The sequence below is a fragment of the Podarcis cretensis genome, assembly GCF_951804945.1.
Source record: "Podarcis cretensis genome assembly, chromosome: 16".
In the NCBI taxonomy this organism is placed as follows: Eukaryota; Metazoa; Chordata; class Lepidosauria; order Squamata; family Lacertidae; genus Podarcis; species Podarcis cretensis.
Genome location: NC_137186.1, coordinates 20,927,054 through 20,940,973, shown reverse-complemented (window position 1 = coordinate 20,940,973; position 13,920 = coordinate 20,927,054). Strand labels below are relative to the sequence as shown.

General features: G+C 48.0%; 1 protein-coding gene across 5 annotated transcripts in view; it reads right to left on the bottom strand.

Annotated features, from left to right (window-relative positions):
- The window catches only part of NOS1 (nitric oxide synthase 1), a gene marked incomplete at its 3' end in the record, with an annotated part of 182,087 nt that overhangs the window by 25,249 nt on the left and 142,918 nt on the right, over window positions 1-13,920 (bottom strand). For all 5 annotated transcript variants that reach the window (XM_079956371.1, XM_079956372.1, XM_079956370.1 and 2 more), the window contains 10 exons: window positions 12,330-12,471; window positions 11,445-11,584; window positions 10,755-10,929; window positions 9,729-9,830; window positions 9,370-9,564; window positions 7,595-7,680; window positions 3,666-3,810; window positions 2,906-3,010; window positions 1,650-1,708; window positions 494-610 (listed from right to left, as the gene is read on the bottom strand). In XM_079956371.1, the coding sequence (XP_079812497.1) occupies window positions 494-610; window positions 1,650-1,708; window positions 2,906-3,010; window positions 3,666-3,810; window positions 7,595-7,680; window positions 9,370-9,564; window positions 9,729-9,830; window positions 10,755-10,929; window positions 11,445-11,584; window positions 12,330-12,471 (1,266 nt within the window). The remainder of the gene's footprint in view (window positions 1-493; window positions 611-1,649; window positions 1,709-2,905; window positions 3,011-3,665; window positions 3,811-7,594; window positions 7,681-9,369; window positions 9,565-9,728; window positions 9,831-10,754; window positions 10,930-11,444; window positions 11,585-12,329; window positions 12,472-13,920) is intronic.

Genomic DNA, 13,920 nt, shown 5'->3' with positions numbered 1-13,920 from the left:
ATTGGACCTAATGGTCTATTTACCCATTTATTTCAAAGTGATTGTCTCATAATAACAGAATGCACTTTGTATGCTATTTCCCACTAACATATGCAGTTTTCTGCATGCTTTGCCGTACTGTATGCATTTTTGCACACGGAGCTAGACTCGATAGCCACATCGCGAAATCCAGAGAACTGCAAATTTCTGAGGACGGCTGAGTTTTCAGTTTGCACATTCTTTTGGAAAGTGCAGATTGGGTTGGTTTGCCTCCCGCTGAGAACTTAATCGAAATTTCCCCATCCCTATCTGTACGCAAGGAAGCAGACATCGAGGTGGTGGCTGCACAGCCAAGCAGAGCCAGCAGGGGTCACTGTCAGCCCGACAGAAGGCCATAGACAGAGAGTGAGATTTGTCTCTTGGGGCAAGATTATACTACGTCTCCTGGACACTGCTAGATTGCAGCTTTGCAATGTGAGCTCTGAACTCCCTGCTGTTCACCCGCCCTGCTCACCTGACATTGGCCAGCGGACCAGTGCTCTCAAAGTTGTCCCTGGCTTCAGGCCCATCAGCCGAAGATTTCCGAGCATCTGAATACGAGGAGACGCTGTTGAAGCGCACTTTGTAGCTCCTGCAAAACAGGATGGTAATTTAGTGCCAGAGATTCTGTTTTGCATGTAGGTCAATCCCCAGGGCTGGGAATACCCCCTGCCTAAAACCCTGAAGAACTTCTGCTTGTAGGCAATACTGAGCTAGATGCATTAACGGCCTGGACTTGGTATAAGACAACTCCCTATGCTTGTTTTATATTAGGGAAGAGCCATAGCTCAGTGGCAGAGTGTCTGCTTTGCATGCAGCAGGTTCCAGGTTCAAATCCTTACAACATCCCTGTAAGGTAGGCTCCATTGATAGTGCCAGTAGACCTACTAAAAAAGTAGTCAGGAGATCTGATCATTTGCATCAGGACAGATCTATTTTGGTTCTCAAGATGCAAAGAACTAGCCCACTATGCTGGTCAAAGGAAGAGGCTCACTCTGTGGAGGCCTGACACCTAGTGGCTGCTCAGGGTAACTGCTTCCTAATTGCTGGTTGAGAAATCATTGGTGGATGAGCGTCCTAGGAATTTTGTATTCCAAGCTTCTTGGCGATTTGCAGCAAGGAGTTTAGACTCCTAGTTCTTCAGCAGCAGCAGCAACCAAATGACCTCCCCGCACACACCTGAATAAGGCTGCTGCAATCAAAGAAAGTCAAGGAGAAAACTTGACAGGACAGGCTGGTCCATTAGGGCACCCTGCCTTGTCAACCTCAGCCTGTCACCAGCCAGCTAGCTGGAGCCCACCTGCCTGCCACCTTCCCTTTTAGTCTTATTGTTGCCCTTGTAGAACTCAACAGGGAGGAGGCTCTGGCTCCATCGGCTATTGGGTCTGGCGCCACCTGCTGTTGGGCTCCCTGCCTCCCACCCTACCAGTCCACTGGGACTTGTGTGTGTACAAAAGGACTGTGAGCTCAAATCAATTCTGGCACTGAAAGCGAATCCCTAGGCTCAGAAGTACCCTGGCCTTCAGTTCCTGTCTTTCTTTTGCACCTGGCTCTGGTTGATGGATCTTGGGATTCCCATAAAAAACAACCCACGCAATTCATAATTCCTGGATCAGGGTTAGCACACCCACCTTCTCTCTTCGAGGTTGGAGTTGGGATTCCTCATTTCCATCAGAGCACAGCCAAATTTCTGGGAAATGAGGGGAAATGTAAACATGTGGGAGAACAGGCACACTGAACAGAATTAAGTTAAAAATTTTGTTGTTGTCGTTTAGTCATTTAGTCATGTCAGACTCTTCTGACCCCATGGACCAGAGCACGCCAGGCACTCCTGTCTTCCACTGCCTCCCGCAGTTTGGTCAAACTCATGCTGGTAGCTTCAAGAACACTGTCCAACCATCTTGTCCTCTGTCATCCCCTTCTCCTTGTGCCCTCCATCTTTCCCAACATCAGGGTCTTTTCCAGGGAGTCTTCTCTTCTCATGAGGTGGCCAAAGTATTGGAGCCCCAGCTTCACGATCTGTCCTTCCAGTGAGCACTCAGGGCTGATTTCCTTCAGAATGGATAGGTTTGATCTTCTTGCAGTCCATGGGACTCGCAAGAAGATCAAACCTATCCATTCTTAAGGAAATCAGCCCTGAGTGCTCACTGGAAGGACAGATCCTGAAGCTGAGGCTCCAACTGATAAAAAAAACAAACACAAATCTGGACTGGGGGATCAGGATTAGGAAGCTTCTTATGTTGCTCAACAAGGGCAGACGCCCCCCCCCCCGACTGAACTGCACCACAACTTGCACGTCAACTCCACAAAAGCCCTCAATGCAACAGGGGGAAATGGTCAAGTAGGATTCTCTGGAGGAGAATGTCTTTCACATTGTGGGTGGTGCTTAGGACTGACCAAGCTAGGGGTCATCTCTCAGCATTGCCTTCAAACCTTCCACCAACATTTCCATTCCAGCAGAAAACATTAATATAGTTAAAGCTAAAAAAAGTGGGCTGGGTTGGACCTCTCTTGTTTTAAGGGGGTGCAGGGAGAAGGATTTCATGGCGTCTAAGTGCAAAAGCTGACCAATACTGGAACAGTTACTTTCCCTACAGGCTAGCGGAGCCACCCAGCCACAGGCAAGACTGTTTTGCAAGACTGTGGCTCCACCATGTCAAGTCTTCCAGAAGTACCACAACAAGTTTCCAAGAACAAAGCCAACATTTTAGGATGTGATCTGAAAGCACATGAGACCACTATCTTCCTGAAGCCAACAAGATCTGGAGGGGACCTGCATTTCATTCTTATCATCAGTCACAAATTTGGGCCTTTCTGCTGTGGGGAAAGATCTACAGACTTAGTCAACCTAACCCAATGAAATGAACAAGGAAAATCTCCCTCCTACCTCCCCGTTCTCTGGTGGGTCTCCGTTGCCAAAGGTGCTTGTGACCACCAGCACGAGAGTTTCATGTTCCAAGTGGACAGTGTCGTACTCATCCATCGACATCACCTGAAGAAAAAGGGCACAGAGAGGCTTGTGAGAAGGATCCCGACGGCCGTCCAGGATGGAGTGACTTGTGGTGGCCTTCCAGATGTTGCCAACTCCCGCCAGGCCCAGCCAGCATGGCCAACAGTAAGGGATGGTGGGAACTGGAATCGAACAATGTCTAGGAGTCCCAAAGGCTTGATTACTGTAACACGCTGTATGTGGCCCACCCTTGAACCTAGTGCAGAATTTTTTTGGTTTTGTTCTTTACCACCCAGCATTAATTTTATCAAACAAACACATAAATAAACATATAAATGCAGTGCATGCTTGTATTTCGACTTTTCCTGGCTTCACGACAGGCTAGCTTTTAAATGCATGCTTATCCATTTGTTTCTTTGCCTTACGGACAAAACAAAACACGTGAGGGTGAGGGTGACTAGCCAGTTAGTACCTTCCACAAATCTGCAGAACCATTCTGCATGCCGCCCCCCAACCACCTGCCAAAGCTTGATCTTAAAGAGAAAAAGCTTTCTTAAACACAGGCTGGGCCCTTTCAGACCAGCCCAACGGTTTGTCAAAAGTTACATGTCTTTGCCCTCAAAGAAAAGCAGTTCAGCTCCTTGCTGGAGAGTTGGAGAAGTTGAGCTAAACTCTGGAATGACAGCCAGGATCCTACCTTGGCATCAAAGGCATGCTTGAAGATCTCACACAGGGTTTTTGCATAGACCTGGGATTTTCCTGTTTCCGTGGCATACAGGATAGTGGCCTTGACTCTCTTTGCCATTGCCTGCCCCATCAGTTTGGCAGAAAACTTCACAGCCCTAGGAGGGCGGGGGAAAAGAAGATTTATTGACCTGGGAAGCTGATCTGATCTTTCCTCCTGGTTACTCTCAACATTTTTATCTATTTTTTTGCATATGCAGGGTGGAGTTTGCATTCAATACATTAAAAGGTAGGTGTGTACCCATGTGCTTGATGATAACAAGAAAACTACAAGCACTGAACAAAACCTTCCAAGTAAAGGTGAATTGACTTCAGATGCTCCTTCGGTCTACACCTATGATTTATTTAAGAAGTGCACACTTAAGAATGTAATATTTGAATGAGACATGGGTAAAACATACAGGTATGATTGGATCGACTGATTGCACTTATCTCCCATATTCCCACCCCAATGAGCTCCAAGGGGCATTCATGGTTCTCCCCCTCCTCACCAAATCCTCACAACAACCCTGTGAGGTAGGTTAGGGCTGAGCGGCAGTGACTAGTCCAAGGTCCATGGCCAAGTGGGGATTTGAACCCTGGTCTCCCAGCTCCTACTTGGACACTCTAACCACTACACCACACTGGCTCTCTGAGTGAGCTGGGGTGGTTACAGCATCTGGCCAAGTCTTTTTCTAAAATCATTTTTATTGATTTTCCAGTAAAAAACATCCAATGAATATATCCAATCATAATACTTCAATTAAAAATAAAAAAACAAATAAAAAAGATCAAATTATAGTCCAAATTGTATTTATTAATTTCTCGGAGCTCCCCACGGTCTGGATCTCTGAAGCATATCTCCAACATCTGGCCAAGTCTTCATCATTGTCACTGGACTCAAATTCCCACCAGCCCCAGCCCATATGGCCTATGCCAAGGGATGATGGGAACTGTAGTCCAATGCCCTCTGGAGGCCCACAGGTTCCTGATACAGACAGAAGGTCCCCAACCAATTGGATAGCTCTGTTGGTTAGAGTCTGGTGCTGACAATGCCAAGGTTGTGGGTTTGAACCTCGTATGGGACAGCTGCGTATTCCAGCATTGCATGGGGTCGGATTAGATGATCATCAGGAACTTTTCCAACTATGATTCTATGAAAACACAAACTTTGCACAGGTGAAAAATGACATTTTTAAGTAGGGACGGCACAAGTCATTGAAAAGATGCTCTCTTAACAGGAAGTGCCTCTGATCAGTTACTTGTGAGGAGGTGTATGCTTTGCCTGAATCTTACTAGGCTAGTTTATTGGGGTGTCTGTTTTAGGAGCCCTGGCTAATGACCCATCGAGTCCAGCATCCTGTTCTCACAGTGGCCAACCAGATACCAGATACCTGTGGGAAGCCCACAAACAGGTCCTGAGTGCAACAGCTCTCTTCCCTTCCTAGGTTTCCGGTAGATGGTATTCAGAAGGTCGCCGGTTTGAATCCCCACAACAGAGTGAGCTCCTGTTGCTCTGTCCCAGCTCCTGCCAACCTAGCAGTTTGAAAGCACACCAGTGCAAGTAGATAAATAGGTACCACTGCGGCGGGAAGGTAAACAGTATTTCCGTGAGCTCTGGTTTCCGTCACGGTGTCCCTTTGTGCCAGAAGCAGTTTAGTCATGCTGGCCACATGACCTGGAAAGCTGTCTGTGGACAAATGCCAGCTCCCTCGGCCTGAAAGCGAGATGAGCGCAGCAACCCCATACTCACCTTTGAGTGGACTTGACTGTCCAGGGGTCCTTGACCTTGACCTATTCTGAAGCATATTTCCTCCGATGGTGGAGGCAGAACATAGCCATTGTCCAATCCTCTTTCCAAGCAATCCAAGGATTGCTTTCAGAAACGTCGTTTTGCCCCTACTGCAAACCTCAGAATTTTCCTCAAGTGCGCTAATACTTTTTTCCTTCTCTCCCTTGAAAATGGGAGCATGTCTGTGTGTGTGCCGCTTACATCAACACCAGTTCTCACCCTCTTTCTTTGGGGGGGGGGTGTGCTTACAAAAACGATTTGCATAAATTGAAGGCAGGGAAGAATCACAAAAGGTCACTGAGAATAAAAGAAAATGCTGGCAGCCTTCTAAAGGGAAGCAGACTCAGCTTACCCTGCGCACAGCTTAAAATCAAAAGAATACAGAACGGTAGAAAGGTATTTCCACCGAAACGATAATCGCCATGGCGCCCCGTAAAGCTCTCAAAATGATTGAGAAATGCCTCACAAGCCCCAGAGAGACATCGGTAAATGCAACTTAACTGGGTCAACGAATGGCTCTGATAATCTTCAATAAACGAGAAAGGTTTTATTTTGTTTTATTTTTCAGGCCGGACTTGCATTTTTGTCAGACTTTTGGGGTGGATTGAATACAAATGGTCTGATTACCACACAAGGCTGGCTCAAGAGATTTTGCCATCCCAGGTGAATTAATTTTGTAGTGACCTTGCATCTATATATATATATATATATATATATATATATATATATAATCATTTGCAAACATCTTGCATTGTGCTCCCTGTTCAGGGATTTTTCCAGCCACAGTCCTTATTGTGTGTGTGTTTCCTACAACAAAGGGAAGGCACATTTCTAAGAGATGGAAGTGAATTTTGCACATTTGCTTGAACAGACAGAGAGGAAAAAGGGATCACAATTAGGAATGTGCATGTGGGAGCTGCAACCGAATGCTGCAGCGTATTCTCTCCTTGTAACAGAAGTGCACCTGCTCAGGGTTCTAGCCAGTCACCCCTGCCCTTCTCCAGGATACTCCGTTCCACCTTTGGTTTCCCATTTTTCTTTCCCAGACAGAGCTCGACTTTTGGGGGCCAGATTCAACTAACCTGGTGTGCTAGGGGGAAAGGACACAAGGACTCCTGCTAGCCCTGTGGGGATTGCCACCTCTCCACCCCACACACGTCCACGTGCCTCCCCAAAATCTGCTCTATAGGATTGGAAGAAACTCCCCCCCCCCCCGAACAGAGCGTAGTGGTAGTGTTTGATTTACATCCTACGCCCTTTTAAAATGTGTTTTTTGGGTGGCAGGGGTTATTGGGTCGTCGTTTTTATTTTTATTATGTAATTTGAGGTTTTATATCTTGATTTTATTCTGTGAACTGCCCTGAGAACGCCCCCCCCCCCCCGCCCGGGATATAGGGTGGTATATAGGGACGCGGGTGGCGCTGTGGGTTAAGCCGCAGAGCCTAGGACTTGCCGATCAGAAGGTCGGCGGTTCGAATCCCCGCGACGGGGTGAGCTCCCATTGTTCAGTCCCTGCTCAAAAGCATGTCAAAGTGCAAGTAGATAAATAGGTACCGCTCTGGCGGGAAGGTAAATGGTGTTTCTGTGCGCTGCTCTGGTTCGCCAGAAGCGGCTTAGTCATGTTGGCCACATGACCCGGAAGCTGTACGCTGGCTCCCTCGGCCAGTAAAGCGAGATGAGCGCCGCAACCCCAGAGTCAGTCACGACTGGACCTAATGGTCAGGGGTCCCTTTATCTTTACCTTTATAGATTCAATAAATAAAATAATAATAAGATGGTGGGCTGAACCTTTCTGAAATCATAGAATCGTTGGAAGGGACCATAAGGGTCATCAAGTCCAACCCCATAAAATGCAAGAATCTTTTGCCCGACATAGGACTCGAACCCAGGACCCTGAGATTAAGAGTCGTATGCTCTACCAAACAGAGCTATCCTGGGATAACTATCCTACAGCTCCCAGGATTCTTTGGGAACAGCCACAATGGTTTAAAGTGGTATAATAGTGCTTTAAGCGTATGGTGTGGATGTAGCCATACTGCAGCACCCCACAAACAGAGTGTTTCCCTCTTCCCTTACTAGTTCTGGCAGACCCAGCAAGGTAGTTCACTTACTTGGCTAACTTTTTAAACCCAATGGCTCTCTTCTTGGTGGGAGTGCCGTTGATGCCTTTCCAGATATGGGTGTTCCATGGATCGGGCTGGGAAGAAAAGAAAAGAACCCTGGATGAAAGGGAAGAAATTAAACACTCAAACTGAAGGGGGGCGGATCTGTCACACCCACAGCCCGAGCTGGTTTGAGTATATTTGTGTGGTCAGCACCAGAGACTTCACTGTCACAAGGTGAGCAATGGTGTTGTAAGGACACAATTTGGATCAGGATCTCACTGCTACTCTCCCTGTTAATATACTGAGCCAGACCAACCAGTCCATTGGGCTCAACATTGTCTACACTGGCTGGCAGCAGCTCTCCGGGGTTTCAGCTAGAAGATATTTGTCCCCAGACATACTTGGAGGTGCTGGGATTTGAACCCTGGGACCATCTGTATGCAAAGCAGGTGCTCTGACACTAAGCTATGACCTGTCCCTTTAAAATAATGCTAAGTTTCCAGTCCTCAAGGTTTTGAAGCAAGGGGCAGTGGAAGCTGCTTTATATGGAGTCAGACCATTATTCCTTCTAGTTCAGTACTGCCTACACTGACTGGCAGTGGCTGTTTAGGGTTTCAGGGAGGAGATTTTTTCCCCTTGCCAGGCCTAACTGGAGATGCCAGGGATCGAACCTGGGACAGGCAGGGTCAAACAAGTCCTGGTTCTCCCCCCTTCCACCTCCGCCTGCTCTCCTTGCAGCTCAAATTCCCCCTGACATGAAAAAAGAAGCTTTGTACTGACGAGCGTGACAACTGGAATGTGGTAGCATTGCTCAGATCATGGCAAGCATTTATTAGGAGAGTCCTGCTGGATCAGATCAAAGGTTTGCATTCTCAGAGACCAGGAGAGAAGAGGATCTGGTAGCAGCAGCAGCAGCAGCAGACTCCCTGGATTCTTCAGCCACCTCTTGATCCCCCTCCTTCCCAACCTTTGCTTCATTCTCAGAGTCTGAACTGCTCTCTGGCACAGACTCTTCCTGCTCACCAATCCCTGTTGCGCCTCCAGCTTCTGACACCTCCTCCTCCCCCTGGCTGTCAGGGACTGTGCTGAGGAGGGCTGCACTGAGGAGGAATGGTGGGAGCCACCCCCTCTTCCTGATCCTGAATCTTCCCAGGAGCAGGAGGACAGTATAGATTTGGAACAGTGGCTTGCTGAGGGGCATAGTTCAGAAGACAAAAGCTGGGAAATACTGGATGGGGAACAGCTAGCAGAAGAAACACTAGAAGAGAGAGCGTTAACAGATTCACAGTCTCTGGACAGCATTCACCCCCCCATCCCAAAGACACAGAGAGCTCAGAAAGTGTCAGAACAAATAGCACAGAGGGTACAAGATCAGATTACAAGATGTAGGAGTGACGTGGGCGACTAGGGATGGAGAGGGGAGGGAACTTAATTGGGAACACCACCATTTCTAGGAGGTGTGTTCTTTGTTCTTTCGCTGTGATTATTAAATTTTCTAACTGGTAAGAAGACTCCTTTTCCTTTGTTCTGCTTATCTACTGCCATGGGGGGAGGAAGTTGATTCCCTGAAGCCTGACACTGGCCACTCATCGCCATCCCACCACCAATCCCCTGGCTCTGAGCTGTCTTCCCTTGGGGATTCCCTTGAGGCGTCCCCAGCTGGTGCCTCCCACCACATCCTCTGCATCCAACAAGTTAATGACAACACCTCCTAGTGGGCGAGAGATACTGAACCACATGGCAGGGCATGGTGGGTGCAAGACAGGAAGTGGATTCTGTACCTGGTACTCAAAGGAGGGCGTCAGCCTGTAGTTGAGCATCTCTTGGTGGAAGACGGGGGTGATGCTCCCAGACATGGGCGGGACAATCCACACCCAGTCAGCTGGGCAACCTCCCCGACAGCGGTATTCATTTTCCATGTGCTTGATGAAGGACTCCGTGGCCGAGTGGTGGTCCACAATGGTCACCTTGTCGCTCTGTAGGAGTGGGAGCACCAGGTCAACGGGTTCTTAAGCAAAACAGGTTCTTACGTCACAGAGGACAAGGCTATCAGGGGGTGGGGCACATGGAGAAAGGGCTCAAGGGAAGACCGCAGGGTTGGCTAATTGGCCATCATTTGGGGAGTTATGTTTCACAGTACCTGGAAGCTATACAAAACAGCAATGTTTATCTCCACCAGCGCTTGGTCCTTCCAGAGCGATGAGGTCTTCCGCATGTCCAGGTTCATCTTTTTGGCAACTTCCTGCAGTGGAATAACAGCAAAAAGTGTTTCATCCCCCAAAATATCCGAAGTTGTGGATTCCTGCATGGGGTGGGGAAACTTTCTTGGCTCAAGGGCCACATTCCCTTCTGCCCAACTTTCTGGGGGCCACTGGCCACTGGTGGGAGGGGTTAGAGGCTCAAGTGAGCAGAACACACACATACCCTCTCCATTGGCTGTTTCACAGATGATGCTAAACCATGGTTTTATTAAGTGATGGTTTATTAAAGCATGGCTTAGTGTTATTTGTGAATTCAGGCCAGTAGCTTAACTACGGTTTATCAAAGGTCACTCATGATTCAAAGACTGCAGTTGGTTTATTAGCTTTAGTTAACATTGACCATAGTTTACTATCACGTGCAGTCTTGGAACTCCTCCGGTTAAGGAGCTGCCACCTTCCAAAAGCTACAGAGCCACTAGTGAAGATCGGAAATAAAATTCAAACCGCTCCCAAGGTTTGGCTGGTCTTGTTGGTGCTGTTAACTAGTTCGCAATGTAATAAACCAAAGTTTAAGTCTGCCATAAGCCTCAGCTTTAACAGTGGTTTGTTAACTTTGGTTAACATTAAGCATGGTTAACTTTGACCATGGTTCAGTGTTATGTTGCGAATCGGGTCGCAGTTCAAAAAACACCTCCTGGTCATTTCAAAAGGACTTGAAGAGATTGTGGAGAAGAGCAGGGAATGGTCTATGAAGAAGAGATCTTTAAAAGCAATAGATCTTTACAAACTGAGGTCTAAACTGTAGCACAGAGAGCTCTTTACCAGCAAATCCTGACTGGGATTTCATTGCAAGTAGGCCATTCTTATTCCACCTTAGTTTCCCCTTCTGGCCTGCCTTACAGAGATATTGTCACAATTTCAAAACTGTCAAATGCTCCAAACCCTCATGAGAGGCTCTCTCCTACCTCCAGGATGTTGTAGCGGGAGTTGTCGCAGTAATCGCGGACTCCGATCTCGGTGCCCATGTACCAGCCGCTGAAGGGGCAGGCTGAGAACTCCAAACCACCGATTTCAAGTAGCATGTTGGAAACTGCGGGCAGCCCATACCACTGCAGTCCCAGGTCTTTGAACCAGGCAAACCTGCAAACAGGGAAGGGAAGGGCAGGGCAAGACGAGACACTTTGAATCGGGAACACAAACTTACAGCCTGAGGGAACCAGTGTTTGTCCACAGACAGCTTTCCAGGTCATGTGGCCAGCATGACTAAACCGCTTCTGGTGCAACAGGAACACCATGACAGAAACCAGAGCACACAGAAAGGCTGTTTACCTTCCCGCCACAGTGGTACCTATTTATCTACTTGCACTTTTTGGCGTGCTTTCGAACTGCTAGGTTGGCAGGAGCTGGGACAGAACAACAGGAGCTCACCCCATCGTGGGGATTCGAACCGTCAACCTTCTGAACGGCAAGCCCAAGAAGCTCAGTGGTTTAGACCACAGCGCCACCCGTGTCCCTTTCCATGTGCACACAGCAAGATCAACAAGGATGCAACCAGATCCCCTATCTGAGGTGGCGCCCACAGCCATAGCCAACTCCGAAAAGGCTCCCCAAACATCCTTGGGGGTGAAACAACAAAGACAGGCGTTTCAACTTACTTGGGGTGCCTGATGGGCACTTCCAGAACCAGCTCAGGTGGGATCTCAAAGAGCTCAGGGTCGTTGCCATTGGCCTGGAGCAGGAGCGGCAGAACATCAAAGCGGCCCTTGGGTGGCTTCCACCCTTGCTGTATGCAGATCTGCGTCCAAAGAAAAGAGGACCGATTGGTTGTGATCCATGCTGCAGGACACCAGCAGCCAGGCACAGCTCTTGCATGAGGCAGAGAGTTGCAATTCCTAGAGCTGCCTGTGAACAATGATGGCTTCCCTCAAAGGATTCTGGGAGCTGAAGTTTTCTAAGGATGCTGAGAGTTTTTAGGAGGCCCCTTCCTCCCCTCATAGAGCTACAATTCCCAGAGTTCCCTGTGAACAGTCATGGCTTCCCTCAAAGAATTCTGGGAGATGCTGAGAGTTCTTAGGAGGACCCTCTTCCCCTCAAAGAGCTACGATTCCCAGAGTTCCCTGGGAAGAGGGATTGCTTGTTAAGCAGCTCTGGGAACCGTAGCTTTGTGAGTGGAATAGGGGCCTCCTAAGAACTCTCAACATGTTTCAGGTGGTGTTTAATAGTTGATAAATAAGCTCTTAACTTATTTTAAATTGCATTGTTCTAATATGCTGATGTTTGCTGTCTTAGGCTCCTTCAAGAGGAAGGGCAGGATTGAAATGTAATTTAGGAACAATACTGGGTTGTATCCAACTAAGGCCACATTCATACCAGACCCGTTATGATAATGTTTGCTTGTTTCTTTGTTTGTTTTCGGCTATAACCCATATTTGGTTGACCAATAAAATCTGGCTATGATAATGGCTATAAATAAGACGATCACAGTTCTACAATGGCTAGGAAACTGGAGGAGTGTAGATCCCTCTTCCTTGTCCACCAACCTCAGTCAGCTCCACGTTGGCCGGGTCTCCCAGGAAGGTGCCATCCAGCTGTTTGTAGCCAGCGTAGCGGATGAGTTGGGAGTTCCAAACTCGGAAGTCATGTCTCCCATCCGTCCTCTGGGGGAATATGGTGATGGCCGACCTACAAAAGTCAAAGGGGAAAAGGGGGCTGGGGGTTAGCGGTCCCCAAGAGTAGAGTCCAAGGTGTTGGGGAGACAGGTCAAAAGTCAACAGCTGGGTTGTCAGGCTCAGACTGATGAAGGAGCAGTGGCGTCTGGTGCCCGTTGGAACTGGTAGGGTAGAAGGCTGGGAAGCACTGTGATACCACTTCAAACAGTCATGGCTTCCCACAGAGAGTTCTGGGAAAGGTAGTTTTTTTTTTTTTAAGGGGACAGTGGTACCTTGGTTCTCAAACTTAATCCATTCTGGAAGTCCGTTCCAAAACCAAAACGTTCCAAAACCAAGGTGTGTTTTCCCATAGAAAGTAACTCAAAATGGATTACTCCGTTCCAGACTTTTAAAAACTACCCCTAAGACAGCAATCTAACATGAATTTTACTATCTAACGAGACCATTGATCCATAAAATGAAAGCAATAAACAATGTACTGCAGTCGCACAATCAATCAATCAGTAGCTGAACTGGGTTCCATACAGTCACAAAAACAAAACAAAAAGAGCCGCTAAAGCAAAAACACAAAATAAATAGCAAAAACAGACAGACCTCAGCGTAACACTCAAATAGGAAGTGTGGCACTCAAAACAGAGCACGTTCGGCTTCCGAAAAAAGTTCTCAAACCGGAACACTTACTTCCGGATTTGCGGTGTTTGGGTTCCAAGTTGTTTCAGTACCAAGGCATTTGAGAACCAAGGTACCACTGTACTGAGAGTTGTTAAGAGACCCCCTATTTCCTCCACAGAGTTACAGTTCCCAGTGTTTCCTGTGAGGAGATATTCCTTGTTATACTACTCTCTGAGGGAAGGGAAGAGGGGTCTCCTAACAACTCCCAGCCTGCTTAACAAACTACAGTTCTCAGTGGTGCCTGCGGGAAGCTATGTCTTCCTAAAGTGGCATCACAGTGCTTTGGATGCCTGGTGCAACTCGGAGCCTGGGTGGCTGTTTGCAACCTTTTGCCTAATTTCACACGGTGGTCTTGGGGAGCCTGGAAGGAAAGGCGGAAAGCGTGAGGAGAACAGAACAGTGAGGGGTTGAGCGGGGTCAGAAAGGAAGGGGCGGGACACTTGATGGAGGAGGTGGGGCAAAAGCCCCTCTGCAAACAATCAATGTCCTGTGGAGAAGGGGAGAGGACAATGGAGTACACTGAAAAGGGGCCTGCCTGCCCGGACCCCTGAACATTCCACACTGATATTTATCCAGACAGACAGCAAGGGCCAAATCTTCACACTGCTGGCTCTCGGTCCCCATCAGATTATCGCAGAGGGAATGTGGCCCTCAACAGACAATAAAGCTTTTCCATCCCTTGCTTACTTGGATGGTTTTGGATTTATTTATCTGAGAGAGAGAGATAAAGAGAAGGGGTGCACCCATTCCCTTTTGCCTCCAACCCAGCCCACCACTGGCTCTGAGGTCC